This window comes from Cuculus canorus, chromosome 4 (genome assembly GCF_017976375.1).
Source record: "Cuculus canorus isolate bCucCan1 chromosome 4, bCucCan1.pri, whole genome shotgun sequence".
Classification (NCBI taxonomy): Eukaryota; Metazoa; Chordata; class Aves; order Cuculiformes; family Cuculidae; genus Cuculus; species Cuculus canorus.
The window spans coordinates 28,840,793-28,855,541 of NC_071404.1; the positions used below are offsets into that span (position 1 = coordinate 28,840,793).

Sequence of the window (14,749 nt, forward strand, 5' to 3'; positions counted from 1 at the left end):
CACAAAGCGGCGTTCCCTGCACGCGCTGCTCAGCCCGGGAGGAGCCGGCGTCGGCGAAGCCCGGCCCGGGGCGGGGCGGGGCGGCTCGTCCCGGGCCCAATGGGCGGGCGGGGGCGGTGGGAGGCGGGCGGGCGGTGGGGCCCTGGCGCCAATGGGCGCCGCCGGGGGGCGGGGCGGGAGGCGGCCGTGCTTGGGCTCCGTGATTGGGAGCGGGGCAGCGGGAGCCGGGCCGGGCAGCGTGTGCGCCGCACGAAAATGCACTCGGATGCCGGCGCTGTCAGTGAGTAGCGGCGGGGCCGCCAGTACCGCCGGCCCTTCAACGGGGAGGCCGGGCCCGAGCGCGCCCCGCGGCTCCCGGGGAGACGCTGGGCCTGGGGGGGGCGCGGGGCGTGACGCAGTTCGCCCGGCCCGGCCCACGAGCGGGGGAGGCCGCGAAGGTGTGGGGGGAGCCCGGGCTGCGGCGCATCTCGGCGGCGCCGCTCGGGGCGGGGAGGGAGCTGTGCGTGTGTGCGACGGTGAGTTTAGTGGATTCGCCGGGCCGGTGCGGGAGGAACGGGGCTGTGAAGGGGAACGAAGCCCGAGGTGCATTGTGGGAGGTGGAGTCTCTCTTGCGGCTGCCCCGCGCGACAGGGCGGGAGGAGTGGGCGGGCAACGGGACTACAACTCCCAGCAGGCGCTGCGGCGCCGCCGCGCTCTGACCGCGCGTAGTGGGTGGCGGGGCTACAACTCCGGGCAGGCACAGCGCATCAGCGAAGTGCCACAGCGGGGGGCGGCGGGACTACAACTCCCAGCGCGCTTTGCGGCACCGGCGCGCTCTGCCCCTGCTCGCGCCGGGGGCTGGGAGGTGCAGCCGTGCGCGGAGCCCGCGGGGGTCCCGGAGCCATCGGGCATCCTGGGGGCTCGGTCCATGCAGGGTGGTTTCTGGCTGTGTTTTCCCAGCGGGCGGGACCGTGTGCTGCAGGCAGGTTGCCTGGCGTGGGGGGATCGCACACCTGTGTGGGTGTGGGGAAACAGGGAGGGAGGGGATCAGGAATGGTCTCCATCCATGCCCAGTGGAGGAAGGAGTCTGTGACCCTCAGCGCGAAGCTGTCCTGGCAGGACGATGTTCCCCATCCCTGTGAAATCTCCCAGGGACGTGTTCTCACTGTGCCAGGAGTCGTGGCCCTGAGACGCTTCATTACCGCAGGACTCGCTTATGGGAGAGATAATGAAAATTGAAGCTTTGATCATACGTTAATGAATGATGGTCTGACTTTTGGACAAAGTCCTGAAAGCAATTATGGAAAGAAGTGCTGCGTAAGGCCTGGATTTTCTTGAATCCTGCCGTGTTTCTCAAAATGAGAAATTGGACAGGAGCAGCCTGGTAAAGGCTCTTAACTCATAAGGCTACGTAATTTCTGTACTGATTCTGGGTTATTTTACCTTTATATTCATGGATCATTATACGTGAGTGGTTAAGGCTGTCATTGAAGCACAAATAGCTGCCTCATGTTGGAAATGGAAGGATAATTATTCTAGAAAATGCTTTCTGCCCAATCTCTTTGTTGTGTGTCCTGTCCAAAAAAGGTATAGGTCTTCATTTTACACATGTAAGCTGCAGTTACAAATATTTCAGAACTCCCTCGTATAGAATGTTGAAGACTATATAATGATTTTATGTAATTTTTAGAAATTTCTCTGCAGAAAACAGGAGAAGGACTGTTTCTCAGCCTTCAGCTGTTACTGGCTTCTATTTAAAAATGCCCCTTGAACTGACTCAATCTTCCACCTTGATACTTTTTTTCTTTTGGTGGTTCATGGCCTTATATGTGTTAAATTGAATGCTTTCCTAAATGAACTAACTTCATTATGTGTAGCTTCATCGTAGTTGTTTTTTTTTTCTTATTGATTTAAATGTTTGAAACAAGAAGTGTTCATAGCATACCTTTACATGTACAGAGATTGGCTTATTGCTTCTTGACTGAGCATTTCCTTTGAGCCTTCTTTTTGACTCTTCTTAGATTTTTATCTGTTCATATGATATAAACTGCACTAATACATTTTTGCTCAGTCTCAGTTTACTTTCTGAGAGTGAATGTATGCTTTTCACATTACTTGAGAAAATCAGCTTTCCTACGTCTATTGCGAACATTTATTTAAAAGTTTCTTGCAACTCCAGTAGCTGTAATTAGAAATGTCTTCTGTGTGCAAGGTCGTGCGGTGAGTTGAGCTAGGCAAGTAAACAGTCTTACCCCTACTGGTTCTCTTCAGTCTTTTGTATCAGGATGAGATTTTATTTGTGTAATTTCAGCACTTAAACACATTTAAATTTATTTACGTCTGAGTAGTTTTTGTGCTAACTTTAATTGAATTACTAATCCTGTTGTTTTCTTTACTTTTCCTGCTCACTTTGGAGATGTTGGAAAGAAAGACTTTGGTTTTTTTCAAAGCATTGTTTCCTAGTTTTGTTTCTGTCTTCAAGCAGAAGAGGAATACTTTCTTGATTTTTCTATCCTGTGCTTGCCAAAAGACATCACACTAGGAAGTACAGTACATCCCATGAAAATGTATAGCTCTTGTGTCCAATTTCAATGTCAGAGCATTTAATAGCATGGTTATTTCTTCTACAATAAGTAAGACTAATTACAAAGGCTTAGAGCAGAACTCTTATTTTAAATGTACCAGCATTTTTTCTTACACTGTCCAATTAAGTTGTTTTATTTAAAATCATAGGTCTGAGATTAAACAGAATTTCTACGTTTGGCTCATAAAGAGATAGAAATAACTATGGGTTTGCCAAGTGTTTTTTTTTGTTTATATATATATGTAGTTGTATGTGTGTACGTGTGTGTAGATATACATATATAGTTGCTACAGCTGCAAGGCTTTAGCTTGCCTTTGGGAACCAGCTGGTGTGACACATGCTTCTGTCTCACCTGATGCAGATGTGTGGCTGCACAGACTGTGGGACTCTGCAGCTGCTCATTACTGGCCATTAGCCGTAGATTACCGCTCCTCTTGCTCTACTGGTGAAGTGGTTTGTAGGAGCACTCTCTAATCCGCTCAGTTAAATGTATCTGGGTTAGCTCTTGCCACTTCCTTAAGTTGTCTAAAGTGACATAGCTGATTTTTGCACCCATGTCCTGTGCTGCTGGCAGAGCTGTGGTGTCTGTAATGTTTGGCAGAGAGGAAGAAAGAGACAGCTGGGGCAGTAATGGTTTTGACTGGCATAGCTGTTCCTATACAAGATCTGCATGGTGCTGGATACCCTAGGAGTGCGTAATTGACAGGGTTGCATTTCTGCTGAATTAGCTAGAGCACCAGATAAAAAGTTTTTATTAGCTTTATGCCCTTTGTAGGATGACAGATGACATCTAGTCTGGCACGAAGTTAAGACTAGTGCTGGCAAAGAACTCTCGGGCCACAGCAGTCAATGATGCAAAATTAACTCCTTGACACTCGTTTTTTAAAATTAATTTGATGATAGAGTGAGAGTTGGACTGAATGAAAACTTTTCATCAAATGGGCTTAAAATTCGTTCTGCGTTACAAGCTTTGTAGCTCAGTTTCCTATGATCTTGAATTGTAGATTGAAAGAATGTCTGTTCAAAGCCGGGTAACACAAAATCACTGAAATGCTGTTTGTTTTGGTAAGACATACTTTAGGAATAGATTTAAATAAGCTCTAATTATCCACTGCTTTCAGTCATTCTTTTCCAACTGCAGCTGGTCGCTCCACCTTTATTATACTCTGTTAAGAATCTCCACTAGGAATGCTTATCAAATATATTTAGTAGGTACACAAGTGATATTTGCAGCAACAGAAAGAGGCAGTTTGTACCAGAAATAGTGTTAAGTCTTTTCTATAAAACAACGAACCCGAAACATATGACCAAAATCACACCTCTCCCCAGAACAAACCTTAAACCCCTCCATGAGCCAGCATGCAGGGTTTTTTAACTGATATCTTACTACAGTATATAGTAGCATAGTTCTTATTTCTTCAGTCAGTTTAAGGTAAATGGAAATGCATGCAAATGAAAGTAACAGTTACACAACTTTTGCACTGCTTAATTTGCTCTTAAATTCTCAGTGAAGTTTATACTGCAGTAGCTCTTTTTGTAAACAAGCCGTCAGATCAGGGTACCTCTAAAATATGTAGGTAGAAAAAGGATTTATTCCTATGCCGTAAAAAAAAATGAATGCTTTTCCCTCTTTATGTAGCATGCAGTAATTTTTAAAAAATGGTTGCAGATCAAGTGAATGTCTAATTAAATCTGGTTATAGCAAAGTTAGAGTTGAATGCGAATGTTTGCTTGAAAAAGATAAGTGATTTGTAGTGTGTTGTCATTTCAACCACATTTTGTTGTTTGGGGAGTTATGTTTCTTTTTTTTTTTTTAAATAGCTTAAATGGCTCTGTGTTTTGCTTGAGAACATTTCAGGCTGTTGTGTTTGGAAAATGTACACACATTTGCAACTGTGGGTTTGGATACCACTGGCGTCAGCAGTAGCTCTGAGCTTGGTGCAGCCCTGTGTGCATGCGTGCAGGAGAGATGTCCTGCAGCACCATGTCTTAAGCTGTAATGGCTGGCTCCTGTTGCTCCTCAAGCTAGGATGGATCATCTCACTTCTCTTTCCATTTGATTGCTTGTCCTCTCTCTCTAGGCTGGAATTCACTTCTATTTGCCTTACTTTCTGCATCATGCTCTATGTTCAACTCCACCAAATCAAGGCAGACCCTACTTTTCAAGACAGTTCTTCCTCTGCCTGCTCTTGCCTGCATGCTTGCTCTCATGACACAGGCTGTGAGAGAGGGCTCTTCTGCAGGCTGCCCCTGCTGAAGGCTGTCATTCCTGATGCACAGTCAGCTACAGACACGTTGGAAATGAATTCTTAATCCTGACTTTGACCGGAATGCAGAGTCAGCTCCTAGCTGCTCTCTATGGCGGTTTGGGAATCTCAGTTTTTCAGTGTGTTTTGATGTTTTTGTGTAAATGAAAATAAAACTGATGCACGTTTTTCTTTTGTTTTCTGCACTTAGTAGGAATATAGAAATTCTGCTTCCTGAACATAAGTGTTGAAGGCTTTCACCAAATGTAGGTTTCAGACTACATGTTTAGACTTCCAAGTTCTAATACAAGTTACCTTACTGTTAAGATAATTCTGTAAGTAGAATATAGAGCATGAAATGGTGTAGTTCAAAGAAGATTAAATGTTTCCTTTTTTCAATGTGTAAAGTTTATTTAAAACTAATTAAGAAGAAAACATTTTGAACTGCTATTTCCAGTACTACTACAATTTTTCTGCAGTTCTATTCTTTGAAATCAAGGAAACCAATTAAATAAAAGCATAATATACTGTTTTCCTTTTGAGGAATGAGTGCCTAGTACGAGTTTTCTGTCGAATATTTTTTGTTGAGAAGGTTACAGAAAATTACCCGTGGTATTTGTCCTGAGTCAGATGTGTCTTAGCAGTAGTAAAAATAACTTCTACAACTACTTCCATACTTAATTTTTAATATAGAGTTATATCTATAGCATTTATATGGCATGTCTGACTGGGATAAATATCCTTAGATATTTGTTACTCTAAGATTTTGTATATATTTCATATTTGCTCAGAAAAAACAATCTAGAAGCTTGTAAAGGAAACTTGGAGTCAGCTGCCAGTCTGGTTTAGTACTACTGCTAATTTTTTCCTAGGTTTTTAGTAGATCATAGGGCACCATGTAGCTGTGCTTTGTCCAAGCTTTAAACTGATAATTTTGACAGCAGGAACAAAGTTAAAAGTTTCAATTCGGGCAGGTAGGTGTCTGCATGCGAGTAGGCTCTTAGGCAGAAATACTCTTTTTTTTTTTCTTTTTTCTTCTTTGTTTCTTTTCTTTTTTTTTTCAGTTTGAATAATTTGCAAACACACTGTTCTCTCCAATAAAAAATTTGACCTTTAAAGTTTTTAAATGGCCAGTAGGAAAGTTGAGTGTTCAAGTCCCATTCACCTGTATCACTTACTCACGTTTAAGATATATTGATTTTTTTGTTTGTTCATTGTTTTTCCTATGTTTGTCTTATTTTTTGTCTAGTTTATTATGGAAGCAAGCCCAGCTAGCTATTGTTTCTTTTGTTCCTCTGTAGCTGTCAAGTCCATAATATACAATATTTTAAAAGTTACTTTTAAACTGTTTCCTTTTTACATTTAGATTTTAAATGAGTGTAACTAATAGACTAACCCAGACTTTAACACTTAATGTGAAGTGTCAATGATAAACTGTAAACAAGGTTTAAACTTCATGGTATTAGGTTGGCTCTGGTGTTTATTTCCTTTCTGGATTCTGAATTCGCAATTCTTTTACTCAGATTCTTTTTAATTTATCCGTTATATTCTTAATTATTGCAAAGTGTTTAATACCATTTAGTGTTTCTGTTGCTTCAATCCTTGCTAAAGATAAGCTAACATCTGCATGAAAAATAACTTGATCAATAAAATATATACTCTTGTTTGACATACACCCCTTAAAATCTTAGCAAACATTCCAGCACATCTTTTTCCAGTATTCATGAAGCAAGCAGGTTTCTTCCTCCTGATCCAGGTCAATAAACTGTGTGATACTTTGCTATAAAATATTTTTCTGCAGGAAAAAACCCAAAATATTTTCAGACCAATGAACGTGCTTTGAAACTCTTTTATTCAGGTGAAAACAGCTTTACACATGATGACTTTCTTCGTGTAAAGCTCATGCAACCAGCTCTTGAGCACGTAGTTTCACGTGATGTGTTGGTCTTCTCATAGTTGGGCTTGAATGGACACATTGCTGCTGCCACAAGAGACTTCTGCTCTCACTTTGAAGGGCCTTTCGTGTTTTGTGTTCTGACTCTCCTTGCCTGGTGTTACATCTTCTTTGTGATCCGATTCAGACCACTGTGCTGGCAGTGTAGGTTTGTTTGTGGTTATTTGTTGTGAATAAGATTCCTGGGGCAGTGGACTGGTCAGGAGGGTCCGGCAGGCACAACTCAGAGGTTGCGTAGACAATTGCGGGAGGTGAGGGGAGAAAACGCGTTCCTGATGTGTGCAGTTGCAGCCAGCTGTTGAGTCACTTGCTTGTCATGTTGACTGTTCCCTGTGATAATTTTCAGGATGGTGGTGATTAAGCATGGGAGGCATTATTTTGGGGGTTCTGTTTCTTCAAAACCATTATTTTCAAAATATGCCTTTTCAATGGCATAGGATACCTTGTGTATCTTCCGTGCAATACAGGTACAGCAAACATTGTGACCAGTTCAGAAGGTGAACTAAGCTGTAATTTAGCATCACTAATTCATTAGCTGCTGCTCACATTTGCTTTTATAACAGTGACTGCAGAAGAAGCCTGAGTTTTGGTTTTGGGTAGTAGCCCTACTTTACAAGCTTCCCCTGTGAAACTTTTTTTCCCCCGAAGAAAACTTTGGACTCTGATTCTCTGTATTCGTGTGGTTAAACCACTCATTGTGGAACTAAGGTGTGATGCTTGTTGTGTAAGAGCTGTAAAATATATTTGTGTGACCCCTCTTAAGTCCATCGTAATTGTTTAACCTATGTGTGAAGTAACAGATTAAAATTGTAAGGATGCTTCCAGTGGATGTGTGAAACACTGGTGTGAATTATATGCTTTGAAATGCCTAGGAATATTTTGTTTTAAAGGCGATACCTTATATATATATATATAATATCTTAATTTTGAAATATTTTTTCCTGTTGTTTTTAAGAGTACCATCTAAAATTGCTGTTTAATATTGGTTGAGAATAAAATATTTGGTCAGTATTCTCAGCTTGTTGCCTCAGGTATAACTGGTTTCTCTAAAGGTTCATATTCTTTGTAGATTTTGGGCTAAGCAACAAGGGAAATTTTAAAATTCATATTCCAGAAAGATTAGTCTGATCTGGGGGTTAACAAAAATAAATCTTACCTTTTAATCTTGCCCTTCTCAGAATAGATTTTACATTGTTGTGTGTCACCGTCTTCTCCCCCCTTTTAAAATTCCTTTGTATTGAATTGAAGGTGGGCTAAGAAAGTCAGGACTGCTTTTGTTTTTTGTTTTTTTTTTTTTTTTTCCCCAGAATGGTTCTGCTTAGTGTTGTTTGACTAGCAAAACCAGAACTTTATTGACAATGCAGGAAAAGATCTGGCACCCTGTTCAAGTCTTCTATCTCATCTTGGTAATAAGATGCAGATTGTGTTTCACTTAGTGAAGTATAGCTAAAGTTGGAAACTCCATCTTTGGCACTTCTGATGAAAGAAATTGTATTGCTGTGGTGGTGGATTGGGGACAATACATTAAGAAATAGGTAATGAAATGATACTCTCCAGCTAACATAGTAAGTGAAACATATAGTTCCTGAAGATATCTTTTGATTTTTATTTTTTTTTTTAAATTATTCAGTGTGGCAAGAGAATTCCATAACAGTGTGCGTAATAAGTACACTTACAGCAGGCAGTTTCTTCAGACCTACGATTTAACTTAATAGCAGTGTGGTTTGCTGACCTGGGGTTTTGATATTTAATGATGACTTTGTTTATTCTTAGATCTGAGTCATCTTAAGCCTATGTTGAGAGCATTCCTTTGAAATGCTAAGGGTGGAAATATTGGAATTATATTTTTGACCTTACTTGCATATTGTATCAGCTACTAGTTAAAGCCAAATTAAATGTCTTTCAGTAGAAATGCTTTAATGCATTAACTGGTTGGTAACATTAGGCACATACAGCTTTTCATGTATAGAAGAACTGTGCTAGAAATACTTTTCTTGTCATATAGTACGTCTGTAATTAGAGTGATTTTGTGCACAGATTCTAGTAGAGTTGCTAGTTTACTTTCAGTTTAAGTGGAAATATATAATAGTTGGCTGTCTGATCCCTGTCAGCTGGTTTGTGTCCAGCTTCTGAGATTCTTGTTGGTTTGCATGGTTGATGGTTGGATCACTGTTGATCTCTTTTGTAAATTACTTATTTCCAGTTTTGTCTTCAACACATTTCTAGCAAAAATGGGATTTAAAATAATACAGGAAAAAAGTTTGGCACTTTTTTGCAACTGAAGCACACTCAGGTGTTTTATTATTGGAACCTGGAAGCAAAGTTAACATTTATGGAATGGCTTCTTTAATTAGGTGTTGGAGAATTTTGGTGTTGGTTTTATTTGCTTTGGTCTTAACAGCTGCTGTATCGTGACCTTTGACTCATTATACAAAAGTCCTATTTGAACTGTGTGATTGTATTTCAGTCACTTAGTTTTGGAAGGAAATTACTATGAAAGCAAGTATGTGTGTATTAATAAAATTATCTTTGTTAAAAAATAGCATTTTTAGTAATGATTTTAGAATGTTACATGGTACCTAAATTGGTTTTGGAATAGATGGAATGGAAAGACTAGGTAGCATGGAAACTGTAATGATGCTTAGTTTAAAGGAAAAAAAGTTGTAAATATTTATTTCTTTTTTTTAAAAAAAATATTTTGTATTAGACTATAGTTGGCAATAGTTTTCTTTTGCTGGGGGTCATCCATGCCTTAGAAAAATGCATATGCAGAACAGCTTTTGCAGATTTCACTTACTGATTCCACCTGGTGTTGAAAAAGTTGATGCTGAAAAAGTGTTGAGATGGCTTTTTATTTTATAGTTGTGTGATGGTTTTATTAAACAAACAGAACATATGAATATCTCAGTTGCTACAGCTGTAAACCAGAGTCTTTAAAATGATCTTTTTTTTTTTTTTCTTCTCCCTCCTCTAGATTTTCAACTGAATTCTCACCTATCAACACTGGCAAATATTCACAAGATTTACCACACCCTCAATAGGCTGGTAATGACTTGCCATTTTCTCTCAGCAAAATAGCTAGAGCTGTAGTCCGGAATGTTTAGTGACTGAAATCATTAAGTGATTAATTACACTTCGAAAAGCTATGATTGCCTTTTTCTACGAGACTGTTGGTTTTGTTGGTTGAGAGATAGAGATGAAGGATTGTACTGGGGGGGAACAGTGGAGGGCTGTCAGAGTGGTATTTAAGCACTGTTCCCTGCAACACTGAATTTAGATTTTGTCTTCGTAGAAAAAGCCTGCGTAGATATATCCAGTAATGGTAACCATCATGATTATCCAATTTCTTACAGTTCTTGTGGAAAGCATATTGAATGAGCAAGCTGTCCTATTACAACCATGCAAAGAGTGAAACAAGATTTTTTTGAAGACTGTCTCTGCTTGTTTTCTGTGCATTTATATTTGCAGTGTTGCAGCTATAGCTGGAAATGCTGATATGGCTTCTCTTTTTACACAGCAAATTTAGTGGAAAAGACTGCCTAAAAAAAAGGGGTAACAAGATTTCAGTTAGTTTTTAATCAGTTGTCTTTAGAATGCATGTATGTGTTTATTCTTAAGCAAAGCCGTTTCTGTGGTAAGGGGTAAATTCAATCTTTCTAATGCTGCATTTATTAATGGAATTGTTCAATACAAAATGCAAATTTCCCCATCCAATGAATAGTATTTACGTTCTTGAAACATAGTTTGATAGGTTTTTGATGAAAAAAAATTTTTTTTCAATTTATATGAAGATTATCCTTGAATTTACCAGGTAAATTTGCAAGGGTGGCTTTTAAGATAAATATGAACTTAAAAGGCAAAGGCTCTGCAGCCCTAGTTAGATGATCTCTTAAGTAATTAAGATATAATTTGTTATCAAATAGAGGTTATGAACATTACTGAACAATGAAGACTGCCGTCTTGTTTAACTGTGTCATTCCTGCTTTTTTTCAGAATTTGACAGAGGACGTTGGTCAAGACGATCACCAGACAGGTATTTAGTAGGGATGTAGTAGATATAGATTGAAACAATTTGAACACACTTCATCAAAGAAGTCTCCCTAATGTAATTGAAAATTATATTTTTAGAAAGCTAGAGGAGTTTTTGAAAACAAGTGCCAGGATTTTTGAAAGTTTCTTCAAAATAGATGTTCATGCTTTTAATTTATTTAGTTGTGAAATACTTGCACAAGTTTCAGCCATATCTGTCATTTCTTAATTTAAGTACTTTAGAAGACTTCGTGAACAATTTCTCTCACTCCTTGGACTCAACCCATTAGACTAGCAGAATATCCATGTTCTGTGAGTGTTTTGACCCTTGAAAGAGCATTAGTGAGAATAGAGCAAAAGATGATCTTTTGTAGCTATTACGATGCCTGTGACTGAGTTTAAATGCTGTGCTCCAAACAGCCAAGCTTTTTTCTTGAGTGGCATTGATGCAGGTTGTTCCTATTTCTTGTGCAGATTTTCAGTCAGTGTCTAAGTGCAATTTTTTTAGTTTAAATCTGTTCTCTATTCATTAAAATGTCATTATTTTTGAGGCCTTCATCTCACGTGCGTGGTACTAGCTTGCTGTCATTCTTGGTTCATCAGCATTACTTCTTTGTGACTTGCATTTGTAAGGAGGTATCATTTGCTACCTCCTTTTGTGCTTGCTACTTATGAGCTGGTGTCTTCCTTGATTTCTTTTTTTTCCTTCTTTTCTGTGTTTCAAGCATGATACCCAAGGAAGAAGGAAAGTAACTTACTGACTTCAAGCCATGATTGCCTAGCAGAACTGTTCTTTAAAGCTCATCAAATCTGTCCTACCATCTGTCTCAAAGTTTTTATTTGTCCTGAGGTGCTGGCTGTGTTTGCTGATGTTAGCTTGAGCGCTTAAGAAGGTGGAGAATGCTGTGAGGTCCTCCCAGAGGTTTCTGGGACACACTTATAAATCTAGTACACTCTTAGTCTCGAGCAATGGGAAGAGGTACATAGGACTGCGTTTTTTGGGGTTGGATGGAGCTCACTTAGGGCTTATGTACCCTCTTCTGTACTATGACAGGTGACTTTCATAGTTGAGCTATGTACCCTAGCCACAAAAAGTTTCTAAGTGTCATTAATGATTTGATACTTGAAATTAGTTGATTGTGTCAACAAAAAACCTCTGCAAAACAGAGGGTTTTTTTGAGTCAAGTAGTTCAAGACAGTTAGAGGTTTTATTGTCAGTGTGCTAGAACCAATGTCTTCTCATATCCCCTGATGGAGACTTGGGATTTTCCCCTTTGTGATCTAGATGCTCAAACTAAACACAGATACATACTCATTTAATGTACAAAAATACATTCCATAATTGTTTGATTTTGATCACCAAAAGCTGTTGTGAAGCATTGAGGTAGTCCTCTTCTGTCACTAATCAGTTAGTAAAAGTGGGCGTACAAAGGCATTTGGAATTTGTCTCATCTCTCGCCTGCACTTCTGTCATGAAGATCAGTGTAAGAAATTATCCTCAGACCTCTCATTGTCTCTATTAGAAGGTATTTGAGCATGCTCTTGGTTTTGATGAACTGTTTTATACTGACGTTCATGGTTATCCTATTCCCTGTGTTGTGTTTGAATTGAGTTGTTTCAAAAGCTTAAACATGCCCATTGTATGAGTTTGGGAATAAAATCCCAGCAGAGTGTAACTTTTTATAGTAGTTTTAAAAGAACCTTTCAAACTAGGAATAGAAGTATGAAATGAGAACCAAAAGTTGCTACTGATAGGCTCCTCATTTTCACATTTCATCCCAGTATTATGCTTCTGTGCTGTTTTATGTCTCCTTGTAGAGGAAGATGGAGCCCCAGTGTCTGCATAACTTCCAGTCTAATGCAGTTGAAATATGTGCTTTCTCACATGAGGACAAATATACATGCAAGGCGCTATTTTGGCTGTTGTAAATATAGTACAGTGAAGCCTCCCATGTCCATTTTATATGGGACTTGACACTTCTGAAACTTTTTACTGGAGTGCCTTGTGCAAGTCTAAAGAGAATTACTTTAGAAAATTGTTTGATTTGATGTACCTAAATTTTTGGAACTTCTGTTTTCCAGCATTACTGACTGCAGAGTATGAAGTGTCAACAGCTATTAATTTTGTTAAGCAGTTTATAGAACTGCATAGATGCTGCAAATTTGAGATTCTGTGCCCAGGAACTCATTTGAAAGTTATGTTAATAACTGTCACAAAATATTCTTTGAGTGTTGCCAAACTCAATCCTCAAAGATTACTTTTCATTTTCTGACATAACTATCCTAACTATCCTGGTTAATGTCATTACATTGTGGGCCCTGGTTCTAGCTTGATTTACTAAGTATGTATCTAAATTTGGTTGAGGTTTCTAAAACCTTTCTTAGGAAGACTGAGTATTTCAATTTTAGATTAGTATGTATAATGAGCTCTTAATGCATATTACATTTAATTGAAAGCAATTGTTTCTGTGCTAATGATGAATGTTCTAGATGTCTAAATTACTCTAGGCAAATTGTATCTAAGCATTAGACAGATTTCTTCTCTGGAACCAGATCTTAAATATCTTAAAAGCTGGAGGGTGGCAGTTTCAAAATGCTTTCAGTGATTTGGGAGATAAGATGGAGCTCAGGTCAAAATTCCAGTCACCTATAATGGTTGCATTCTCACAAAATATGTTAGCATTCAGTGTGGGTATTTATCTGAAAAATGAGGTAGACTGGAAATATGTCATGGGCCTTTGCCTTTTCCACTATTTGTAGGGGTAAGAAAAGTGGCAATTCAGTTTCTGTAAACAGTTTCTTTTTCTTGTAGTATGTATGTGCATTAACTTGAAAAACTCTCTCTAAAATTCCAAGTAATAGTTGTCTTTATATCGTAATTACAAATCTGGCAACTTTTTAATAGCTTAAAGTCATGATTTGATTACTAAGTTGTAACTTTTTTACCTATCCAGTCTAGAATGTCTTTAAAAGTGCACTTCCTGTTGTCACTTGGCTTGCTTAAAATAACAAGGTTATATCTTCAACAAAAACGAGGCTTCGTTCTTGTTATTGAAGCTTGTGATGGGGAATTACTTTTGCCTCTACTACTTTTTTTATTGTTTTAGAGTAGAAAACTCTCCTGAGTCCAAAGCAATTCTGTAGTATGGAATTCAAGATAGAGAAGACGTTTTTTCCTTTTACAAGAAGATTGCAAGTTGTTTGGTGTTTTGATGAGTATCTTAGTCTTCTCATCTTGTATCTGAAAAATTGTGATTGTTAACTGTGCTTGTGGTGGTCTTGTTGCTTCATTAAGTGAGCAGCTATATCTTTCCAATTCCTTTAGCACTTGTAGTTTCTAATTATTTTTTCTTTGAAACATCCCTCTACTTAAGCATCAGCAGAGCAGGATTATTCACAGGCATTATCTAGAGAGAAGGTGAAAATTACATGTCTGTAAATCACTTCTGTAGGGATGCAGCTTGTAGAATTTTCCTTGATTGACCTCTGTTTTTCCTTTTTCATTTGTTCTGGTTTTGTTGCTATTCTAGGAGAGTCCCTTCCTTGTGGTGATTGTCTTGCATACTGTTTTAAATTTTGTAGGGTGCATTTTAGCTCTTGAGTTGGTATTTCCTTTTGGTAGCTTTGTCTCCTGCAAATTTGGAAGCACTGAACAGAATGTTTGGCAAACTACTTTATACTCGGCAGGCATTTGGCTGATGGTGGCCTATTCAGCAGCCATTTCGAGCCTCTACCTTGCAAATGCTAGCTTCAAGTGTCAAAAAAACAGTGAGAACTAGGAGGGTTCTGCCAATCTTGAGTTGAGACCCAGGAGTAAGAAACTTTGAAGATAATCACATCAGAGATGCTGCACTCGGTAAGTAAAGTTCATGTCAAACTTTGCATGAAGTCAGAGGGAGCTGCATGTTTGTTTGCAGGTGGTCAGATCTTTGAGAAGTGAAATTTGTTGCAAAAGGC

General features: G+C 39.1%; 1 protein-coding gene across 9 annotated transcripts in view; it reads left to right on the plus strand.

Moving 5' to 3' along the window:
- The first annotated feature begins 163 nt into the window (after nt 1-163).
- Nucleotides 164-14,749, plus strand: part of DCUN1D4 (defective in cullin neddylation 1 domain containing 4) — a 58,201-nt gene continuing 43,615 nt past the window's right edge. For 4 of the 9 annotated variants that reach the window (XM_054065611.1, XM_054065612.1, XM_054065609.1 and 1 more), the window contains exons 1-3: nt 164-280; nt 9,738-9,808; nt 10,757-10,796. In XM_054065611.1, coding sequence (XP_053921586.1) covers nt 256-280; nt 9,738-9,808; nt 10,757-10,796 — 136 coding nt within the window. In that variant the 5' untranslated portion in view covers nt 164-255. Of the gene's footprint in view, nt 281-942; nt 962-9,737; nt 9,809-10,756; nt 10,797-14,479; nt 14,649-14,749 lie in introns of those variants that run through there. The other 5 variants (XM_054065616.1, XM_054065618.1, XM_054065617.1 and 2 more) reach the window with 5 other exon arrangements.